At 53.9% G+C, this 10,685-nt stretch overlaps 1 protein-coding gene across 1 annotated transcript in view; it reads left to right on the top strand.

Annotated features, from left to right (window-relative positions):
- Positions 1 to 9,149, top strand: part of dchs2 (dachsous cadherin-related 2) — a 37,441-nt gene extending 28,292 nt beyond the window's left edge. The window contains exons 15-20 of the mRNA XM_066719519.1: positions 1,195 to 1,406; positions 2,363 to 2,514; positions 3,181 to 3,311; positions 3,568 to 3,854; positions 4,061 to 4,202; positions 5,701 to 9,149. Of these exons, the coding sequence (XP_066575616.1) occupies positions 1,195 to 1,406; positions 2,363 to 2,514; positions 3,181 to 3,311; positions 3,568 to 3,854; positions 4,061 to 4,202; positions 5,701 to 8,282 (3,506 nt within the window). The 3' untranslated portion in view covers positions 8,283 to 9,149. The remainder of the gene's footprint in view (positions 1 to 1,194; positions 1,407 to 2,362; positions 2,515 to 3,180; positions 3,312 to 3,567; positions 3,855 to 4,060; positions 4,203 to 5,700) is intronic.
- The last annotated feature ends 1,536 nt before the right edge of the window (positions 9,150 to 10,685 follow it).

The raw sequence follows: 10,685 nt of genomic DNA on the forward strand, positions 1-10,685 counted from the left end.
CCCTGTGATCTGTGTGAAGTTTGTCAAATACACGATGGCGTAACCTGACTTCGCCTGTTTGATGCTCTTTCTGTTTCCTGTTATTCAGTTTTTCAGCAATATGTTTTCTGTTTAAATCAACCGTCCTGTTGCCATTATTTGTCATTTCTTTTTTTAAGCACTTGCTCCGGTCTGAGCTTTACTCATCGGCTCGTCCTGAACTCTGAGTTCTAACAATACGCACCAACACTTCAGGGGACACTTTATCTGTATGTTTTTCATTTTGGCCTCTCAATGGCATCATTTTGTGGATGTAATCTCTGAATAACATGATTTCCTCTCCTCCTGCGTGAAGGCTTTGTGCATGAGATCATCTTTTTCACATCTTTGTGATTCATAAATGCCAATACACAGAGCGCCCCCCCCGGCCCCACTGCAAAGATGGCTTCCCCTCATCCTGCTAGTTAGCCCTGCCAATAGGAAACTGCTTACAGGTTTCCTAACTAGACCCAGAGAAAAGTGAAAAATGAACGACAGAATCTCATCCTCCTCCGAGTGGCTGAGTGAAAATGCCTCGATAATCCTGATCATGAAACCGTACTTTCAGTTAGTGAGATGGGATGGGGGGGTGTGCAGGGTTTGTCTTTGGGCACGGTAATGACCCCGAACACACAGCCAGAGTAAGGACTGGAGCAGAATCCAAATCGCAAACTACAAACTTTTATCCAATCTGGCTATCAGTTACCATGAGAAAGAAGACGAAACACGGTACGCACTGGAAGTCATGGGTATCCCGGTCAGAGCTTTGATTGGTCTTCTTCCGCAGTCATAGACGAGTTCGACAGGAGAGGGGATCGGAGACGGAATAGAATAGAACCAGTCTAAATATGCTGGGGCACAATTAGACCTAAAATGCTCAGCAGCAGCCAGCTATATCATGCTAAAGCTGCCCAGCGACATCCAGGTGTGATTTCTCCCAAGAGGGGACATTATAATGAAGAAGTTTTGGCCTCAAATGGCCACAGGTCCCCTGGTGCTGTCTCTAAAGGAGAGCGATGCCTGTCCACCTGAAGCAACAGGTTCTAATGCAATCCATCTTCCTCTGATAGAGTCCCAGGTCCAGTCTGTGATTGTCACTGATCGGGGCCTATGGAGACTGTTCGGGGCCGCTGTGTGTGTGCCTGTATTCTCAGTGTGTGGGTGCTGTGTGTTTAGGGGCCGTGTCGGTGAAGGAGCCGCGCTCTCTGGACTTCGAGCGGAGGAGTCATGTGCACCTGGTGGTCCTGGCCTCTAGCGACTGGGGCACGGCGCACTGCCGGGTGAGCGTGGCGCTGCAGGACGTCAACGACAGCCCGCCCGGGTTCGAACAGGCCTACTACAGGACGGCAGTGTGGGAGGGCCAGATCCACAACACCTACGTCATGCAGGTACAGCACTGGGTGTGGGTGTGTGGGTGTGTTTGTGTGTGTGTGCACCTATAAGAGTGTGAGAGTGTGTATCAGTGTGTATACATGTGCTGTAAGAGTGTCAGTGAGAGTGTGTGTCAGGGTGTGTGTCAGTGAGAGTGTGTCAGTGTGTTTCTGTGTGTGTGTGTGTGTGTGTATGTGTGTGGGTGAGTCAGTGCATGTGTGTGTGCTGCGAGAGTGTCAGCATGTGTGCGTGTCTGTCAGTGTGTTTCTGTGTGAGTGAGAGAGTGTGTATGTGTGACTTTGTCAGTGTGTTTGTGTGTGCTTTAAGAGTATCAGCGTGTGTCGGTGTGTTTCTGTGTGTGTGTGTGTCAGTTTGTGTGCACCTATAAGAGTTTCGGTGTGCTTGTGTGCGTGTGTGTGTGTTAGTGTGTTTCCGTGTGTGTGTGTGCGTGTGCGTGTGTGCACCTATAAGAGTGTGAGAGTGTGTGTCAGTGAGTGTGCATGTGCTGTAAGAGTGTCAGTGTGTTTCTGGGTGTGTTTGAGAGAGTGTGTGTGTGGGTGTGTTGCGTGTGTGCACCTATAAGAGTTTCAGTGTGTTTCTGTGTGTGTGAGAGAGTATGTTAGTGTGTTTCTTTGTGTGTTTGTGTGTGTGCACTTATAAGAGTGTGAGAATGTGTGTCAGTGTGTGTGTGGCTGTGTTAGTGTGTGTGTACCTATAAGAGTGTCAGTGATTCTGCAAGTGTGTGTGTGTTTGAAGAAGCACTGAAGCTGTAGCACTGAGCTGAGTTCAGTGTGCGTTGGGTCTAAATAATGCAGATTGAAAGGGGAAAAGTAATTGGAGATTCAAAACTGAGTAAAAGAAAAAAAGATCTGTATTTTGTGAAACCCCAGCACTGATGCAGGGGCTGCAGACTCGTCGTTGCGGGTGGGATTCTTTCACGTCCTTCATCCTTCCTGTCGCCGTGGTCTTCCAGGTGGTGGCCACCGATGCCGACACCGGGCCAAACAGACAGCTGGAGTACTCCATCCTGTCGGGGAACGAGAATGACGCCTTCCTGCTCGACTCGGTCAGGGGCATCCTGGCCACCAACGCCATCCTGGACCGCGAGATCGTGCCGTCCTACAGGTGAGCCAGAGCGGCCAGACGGCTTCACCATCTCACCGGCTCCTCTCCGGCCTGATGAACACTGGGTTTGATAAAGCTCGGTTCACACCTCTAGTGCAGAAGGAGAAATCCATGAGTCTGAATCTCTTCTCCGTGGGGCGGAGAGTGCCAAATCATGTCGGATGGGGGTTGAGTGTCCAGAGCGCTGTGGGGCATGTTGTTCGTCCGCCATAGCGGCATCCTTGAAAAGGGAAGAGAAAAAACAGAAAACAAGGGCTGCTTCCACACAGGTTTTTGAGTAAATGAGTCAAGTATTGATATTGTTTGTTATCGGGCCATTTCCGGTTAAACCGGTCGGCTCGGAACAATAGGCGCAGTGTTTGATGAGAATAAACATCTCGGCTGTGAGCGCAGGCCTGCAGGGAGCCGGACCAGCCGTCGTGAGTCAGGGCTGCGTAGTGCACGACTCACAGGAGGTGCCGGGCCTCGAGGAGAACCCAGCAGATCTCAAACTGGGCACAGCAGGACAGATATCTATCAGTCCAGTATCTGTGTCGCTTTCCTCTCAGTCGGTTTGTTTCTGTCCGAGTTTGCTGATTGAATCTGAGCTAAACCTGGGTCTCCGCTGAGACCCGCTGCCCGGCCGCTGTGTTCGTGTGACGGAGCTGCTGTTGTCTGTCTGTGCAGGCTGGTCCTGCAGGCCGTGGACGCAGGGGACCCCCGGCTCACCGGCACCACCACGGTCCGAGTGCAGGTGGTGGACGTCAACGACAACGCGCCGGCCATCCCGCCCATGGAGCCTGCTGAGATCGCCGAGAGTAAGACCGAGCGGCGGCAGCTCCTTGTGCTTCATGCCTCTCCTCCTCCTCCTCCTCCTTCTTCTGCTGCTGCTTCTGCTTTTTCTTCTTCTCCTTCAAAAAAATTAAATATAAAGTATATAAAGGGAAAAAGAGACCTTTGTAAAAGCTCATTTGTCTCTCCCTCTTTCTCCCCCTCTCTGTCTCCTCTCCCTCTTTCTCTTCCCCCTCTCCCTGATGTCCCCCTCTCTCTCTCGTCCTGCTGTGCACCTCTCAGATCTCCCGGCCGGCTCCATCGTCACGCAGGTCACAGCCAACGACGTGGACCTGGGCTCTACGCTCACCTACCGGTTCTCGGAGGATGGGGACGCCAGGGGCAGGTTTGCCATCGACCGCTACACCGGTGTGGTGACGCTCACCGGCCCACTGGACTACGAGGAGGGCTCTCGGTACCGGCTCCGGGTCCGGGCCTCCGACTCAGTCCACCACACCGAGGCGGACTGCAGCGTCCTGGTGCTCGATGTCAACGACAACCCGCCTGCCTTCTCCCAGGACTCCTACCAGGTACGGGGGTGCGGGGCTCTCCCTTCTGTGTTGTTCACAGCCGAGCTCGACGGTTCAAGTGGGTCCAGATCCACAGGGGCCTCTCTGGAGTCCGAGGCCTTGGCTGGGGTTGGGGTTTGTGTAAAATCTGTGCAGTGCAGGTCCGGGTGCTGCTGACTGGTGATGCTCTCACTCATTCCTCTGTGTTTCTCTCCGTCCACCTGCAGGTGGTCCTCCCAGAACTGACCCCCGAAGACACGTTCGTCCTGGCGCTGACGGCCACGGACAGGGACTCCGGGCTCAACGGGGACATCTCCTACCGGCTGCTGTTGCCCCGGGACAAGGGCTTCTACATCAGCGCGGAAAACGGTAAGAAGAGTCTGTGGCGTCCCGGACGGGGAGTCACTGCCGCCTCAGACCGGATATTGTTGTTGTTATAATAATAATAATCATAGCTTGTGTGTGTCTGTTATTAGTAGTACTAGCAGTGGTACCTGTAGTGTTAGTTGTATATCTATTTATTCATTGTTATTTAGTTTGACAGCCATTGCACGCGCTCGTGGTTGTTGTGTCCCTGGGGGCCGCTCTGAGGGGTGCAGACTGATTTGTCTTGGAGGAGATCAGAGAGAAGCATATCAGCCTTTATATTCATATTCCCTCACCAGTACGTGTTATGTTATAATCTTGGGATAATGTGTGATTAAAAAACCTAAACCTGCTGAAAGTTTTGTGGCGAATCATCGCCCCTGATGCAGGAGTGCAGTGAGGTCGAGGCTCCACTTCAGCGGTTCCTGGCAGCTCCGTTTTTATTTAATTTTGTCCGGATCATAGTGTTCTGGTAACGTGGCACCAGTCAGAGCTCATAGAATGCATTCCAGAACGCTCCTGTGCTCCGTCAGCGCAGAGGCCGATTAGAGACCGCAGAGCCAGCGTGTTAAAGACGGGTCTGAGTCCGTCCTGTGATCCGAGTCCAGAATCAGAGGTTGGAAGCTCTGTAGGATCACAGCCATCGCAGCTTTATCAGAGCAGGGAGAGCAGGAACTGGCTCTCAGTCGTGGAAAACCAGCCGCGTCTTCGGGTCGAAGCAGGATTTACTGAGGTTTTGTTTGGAGGCCAAAAGTTAATGGAAGAAAAAATGTTTGTTGCATGTTCTGTGGCAACATGACTAATAGGAGGAGAAACTCTGAGTGGCGTCAACAGAAGAACAGAGCTTTCATAATATTGTCTTAATCCGAGAGAAAAGCAGCCCCTGCAATGCGATACGGTAAACTGTAGTATTCATGATCTGTGCGTTTGAGTCCAGTGGCCTGTGTGCGTAGACAGATCAATCAAACTGTTCTACACAACGCTGAGAAGGAAAGCAAATCACAACCCATTTCTCAGGACGTACGGGAATATTCGTGATATATGGGAGAGAGGCCCATTAAGCGCTGATGCAGTGCGTCGAGGGTGGGCCGGTCTGGGGCAGAGAGCGTTCTGCTAATCATTTGTTTCAAAAGACCTGGAACGATTTCCAAAGAGCAGCTGGGCAGGTCATTTATTAAATTAAGTCATTTAGGAATGTTTTGGAATACAGAGCCGAACACACGGCCGCACTCACGGACTGGAGCTGGCCCGGCTTAAATTAATTGGAGAAATTACTTGCCAAATTGATCAAATGCATACATTTGTTGCCGGTCTTTGGAAACTGGGGAATTAGGGCCACGTGTGGGAAGCCTGGAGGAGGGCGGGGTCTTCAGCTCTCCTGCACATCTCTCTCTCGGCCCAGCAGCGCTCGAGCCCAGTGCGTCATGTTCATGTCAGCTGATCAGGAGCGTGCATGTGTGTCAGGATCCAGCATGTCACGGTGCCCGTTTGTGTGTTTCAGGTTCCCTCTACACGGACAAGCCGCTGCGGTTCCTCACCGACAGCAGTGTGGTTCAGCTCCTTGTGGAGGCCAGGGACGGAGGGGACCCCCCGCTGACCGCCGTGACCTCGGTGGAGATACACATCCAGGACGCCAATGACCATGCGCCCCGGTTCCAACAGGCCGCTTACCAGGTCAGTGCCGCGGAGGACACCAGCGTGGGAAGCACCCTGCTGTTCCTGTCCGCCAGCGATGAGGACCGGACCCCCGAGAACGCCTTCCTGGACTACAGCATCGTCAGCGGAAACAAGGAGGGCCGCTTCTGCCTGGAGGTCAGCGCAGTGCCGACGGAGGCCCGGCCGGAGTGCGTTGCCCGGCTGGTTCTGTGCGGCTCTCTGGACCGCGAGACCACGGGCAGCTACACACTGGTCGTCTTGGCTTCGGACCGGGGGGCGCCGGCCCTGAATGGCTCTGTGGTCGTGTCGGTGACCGTGCTGGATGTCAACGACAACGCGCCCGTGTTCGTGAGCCCGGAGTATCGCGTGGAGGCGGGAGAGGGCAGCCCGCAGGGCTCCAGGCTCACGCAGGTGTCGGCCCGGGACGCAGACCTCGGCGCCAACGCGGAGGTGAGGTATGACATCGTCTCCGGCAACAGTAAGGGCCTCTTCCGGCTGGACCACCGTAGTGGCGCCTTGGAGGTGAACCGGAGCCTAGACTATGAGGAGGATGCCTCGTTCACGCTGACGGTGCAGGCGGCCGACGGGGGTCGGGCCAGGGCGGGGAAGGTGGCCTTCGCTGTGATTTATGTCTCCATCCTGGACGAGAACGACAACTCGCCCTACTTCGCCTTCCCCGAGGTGAACTGCTCCATAGTGGAGAACCAGCCAGCCTTCTCCCCCGTCTGTGCCGTGCGGGCGCTGGACGCCGACGCCGGCCCCTTCGGCCAGCTGAGCTACTCTGTCCTGTCGCCCTGCTTCACCGACTACGGCAGCCCCGGCAGGAAGGAGGCCTTCACCATCGACCCGCTCACAGGGGACATCCAGACCCGGCAGGCCTTCGACTACGAGCGTGAGAGCGAGTACTGCCTGGTGGTGCAGGCGGCCGACACGGGCGATCAGACGGCCACGGTGAGGGTCCGCATCCACATCGAGGGCGTCGATGAGTTCAGCCCCGTCTTCACTCAGGACCTGTATCAGTTCGAGCTGCCAGAGAAGTCGGAGGTGGGCCAGAGCGTGGGCCGGGTCGAGGCCACAGACAGCGATGCCGGGCTGGACGGGGCGCTGCTGTTCTCCCTGGCAGAGCCCTCCCTGTTCTTCGCAGTCAACAGGACCAGCGGGGCGATCTATGTGTCCGGCCTGGTGTACCGGCGGAGAGGCAGTCTGAGGAGCAGAGAGGACCTGGTGGAGCTCCTGGTCAGGGTCAGCAGCCCCAAGCCGGACTCCAAATCCACCACCTGCCTGGTGGCTGTGAATGTGTCAAGCTCGGTGGCCGAGGCTTTCACCGGGATGCCCTTCAGCATTCTGAGCATCAGCCTGGGCGTCTCCCTCCTCGTCTTCCTCCTGCTGGTCATCAGCCTGGTGGGGCTCATCCTTAGGTACCGCAGGAAAGATGTCCAGGTCCAGAAGGGGGCCCTGCAGCCCCTGGCAGCCAGCTTGAACCCCAGCACCGACACCTTGAACGGGGCGGGCGGCCATGGCGCCATCGGCCTGCAGGACCTGCGACTCTGCAACAAGAAAGAGGCGGCAAACCTCTGCCGGCACTCGGACTCCAGCGGCCGGGGGTCCGCCGAGGGGGACACGGCTGAGGACGAGGAGATCCAGATGATCAACGAGCATCCCTGTGGAAAACGCTCGGGCTCAGAGCTCAGCGAACGGGCGTCCAGGGTCCCGGACTCTGGCATCCCCCGTGACTCCGACCAGCTGTCCTGCCAGTCTGAGGAAGAGCCAGACCCGAGCGGGGATGTCCCAGCCACAGCTGCCGGCACCGCGAGCTCAGAGAGCCTGCATACCTTCAGGGAGGAGGGTGGGGGGGAGGGGATGCTGACGAGGGGCGCAGCGCAGGCGAGGGACGCCGTCATCACGGATGGGCCCGGCCTGTACGCCTTCCAGGGCGGCCAGGTGGCGTCGGGCGGCTCGCTGGCGTCTCTGGTGTGCACCGAGGAGGAGCTGAGGGGCAGCTACAGCTGGGACTACCTGCTGCACTGGGAGCCCACCTTCCAGCCGCTGGCCTCGGTGTTCAGTGACATCGGCCAGCTGCAGGACGAAGCCTCGCAGAAGCGCAACTTCCCAAAGGAAAGCCGGGGCCTCATCTACCCACCTCCGCTGATCACCGCCGTGGCCCAGCCTGGCATCAGGGCCGTGCCCCCCCGCATGCCCACCCTGACTGGCCGGCCCCCTTTCCCCAAGTACGCTCACTCGCCCCTCGGCGGGAACTCGGGCCTCACCCCCACAGCCATGACCCCCAGCTTCTCGCCCTCGCTGTCCCTGCTCACACTGCGGACCCCCACGGCCTCCCCGGTCGTGTCCGAGGCGGGGCTGGGCGCCCCCCCGCAAGTGGCCCCCTTCCACCCCTTCATGGTCCGAGAGGGAGAGATGCAGGTGTAGCCCCTCCACTCCACAGACTCAGACTGTTTGTTTTGTTTTGTTTCGCCGCAGAACTTTGGTCTTCATGTAATATGTGTTTAAATTATTGTTATTATTGTTATTATTGTTTGATTAAGGAGTGGTGAAGGATTCTCTGTGCAGGCGGTTGTTTGAACATCTCCACCTACAGGGCTTGGTCTCGGCAGGAGCAGATACAGAGCCCAGAAACCCAGACACTGAAGCTGACTCTCAGCTCTGGACGCTGGTGCCCGTGTCAGGTGGGTTTGAGCACAAGAGCGAAGGTGGAAGCCGACAGGAGGGTTTTTGGTTCTCTTTTTTGGTTTTTGGTGGCATGGTAAACACCAGGTTGAGGGTTGTTTAGTATGATGTAGTGTGTGTGGTTACAGCTGACTCAGAGCAGGGCTGTACACAGTTCGAGCCGTCAACACACACGATGTCCTACCTGCAAACCTCTGACTTTCCAGGAACGCGTATTAGTTGTTAATCACATGTCTGGCCAGACTACATGAACACTGTCAAAGCACCGGCTGATCGAGTCCCTGTTTATTCTTTTTGTGTCATGAAATATACGGGGGATACGATATCGAATCAAGAACTCACAGCACCTGAAGTGTACAGCTGGGCTTGTGTTGCACTAAGAGTTTCATAACGGCAAGTCTTTAGATGGAATGAGTTTACCCTCACTGTCAAACCAAAAGCCTGTTGTCTTCAATTAATAAATAAATAAAAGAGCTCTATACTTGAATCTCAACAGCCTTGTGCGCTTGATTTAAGAAATAAAAATATCCACTGTGTACTTCCCACTTTCAACTGGACCTCCAATACGAAACCCAAGCAGACAGAACAGCATTAAAGCTGCCTTACAAACACACGTTTCTAGTCTCTTGTGTTGCTGTTCTCACATGATACTTCAGCTGCAGTTTTGGTTTATTTTGTAACATAAGAACATAAGAACATAAGAAAGTGTCCAATCGAGAGGAGGCCATTCACCCCATAGTGCTCGTTTGGTGTCCATTAATAACTAAGTGATCAAGGATCCTATCCAGTCTGTTTTTGAATGTTCCCAAATTGTCTCTTCAGCCACATCGCTGGGGAGTTTGTTCAGATTGTGACGCCTCTCTGTGTGAAGAAGTGTCTCCTGTTTTGTTTTGAATGCCTTGAAGCCCAATTTCCATTTGTGTCCCCGGGTGCGTGTGTCCCTGCTGATCTGGAAAAGCTCCTCTGGTTTGATGTGGTCGATGTCTTTCATGATTTTGAAGACTTGGATCAAGTCCCCACGTAGTCTCCTCTGTTCCAGGGTGAAAAGGTTCAGTTCCTCAGTCTCTCAGTAGGACATTCCCTTCAGACCTGGAATAAGTCTGGTTGCTCTCCTCTGAACTGCCTCTAGAGCAGCGATATCTTTCTTGAAGTGTGGAGCCCAGAACTGTCCACAGTATCCAGATGAGCTCTAACTAGTGCAATGTACAGTCTGAACATCACTGCCCTTGTTCTCATTTCTACACTTTTGACAATATACCCTAGCATTGTGTTTGCCTTTGTTATTGCTTCCCCACATTGTTTGGATGGAGAAAGTGAGGAGTCCACATAGACTCCTAGGTCTTTCTCATGCGTTACTTCATCTAGTTCTGTTCCTCCCATAGTGTAATTATACTGGACATTTTTGTTACCTGCATGTATTACCTTGCACTTGTCCACATTGAATTTCATCTGCCAGGTGTCGGCCCACAACTGAATATTATCTAAGTCCCTTTGAATAGCCTGTGCTGCCGAGATTGTATCTGCTGAGCCACCTATTTTAGTATCATCTGCAAATTTGACAAGTTTGCTAACTATCCCAGAGTCCAGATTATTAATATAGATTAGAAAAAGCACAGGCCCTAGTACTGATCCCTGTGGAACTCCACTAACAACCTCACTCCAGTTAGAAGTGACTCCTCTAATCGACACCCTCTGTTTCCTATACATCAACCAGTTCATAATCCATCTACTTACATTACCCTGAATGCCTACAGCTTCCAGTTTGAGGATCAGTCTTTGGTGTGGATTTGTGTTCCGAGGCACACCGCTCGTCAGACACAGCAGCTGTGTCGAGGAGTGTCTCGTCAGCCTTTATTGGTCATTACTGGCACTCAGTTTCAGTCTCAGTTGTGTGTCTCTGGGTCGCCTGTGCTGCTGAAATCCACCTGAGTTAACAGGCCTGCTTTGGGGCCAAGGCCAGCTGAAACTGTCGAAGGGTCATGGCGTCCACATGCTTGTGTGTTATTATAGTATGTTTCATTAGGTTTGTGTATTTCATTGTTTGTTTCATTCATTGTTTCATTTCTTTGCTTTTCTGTTTGAACACAACTGCAGTGTCTGCTGGGGAACTAAAGGTCAGATCGAAGGGGAACACAGCCCTGCCGG

Source organism: Amia ocellicauda, chromosome 12 (genome assembly GCF_036373705.1).
Source record: "Amia ocellicauda isolate fAmiCal2 chromosome 12, fAmiCal2.hap1, whole genome shotgun sequence".
NCBI lineage: Eukaryota > Metazoa > Chordata > Actinopteri > Amiiformes > Amiidae > Amia > Amia ocellicauda.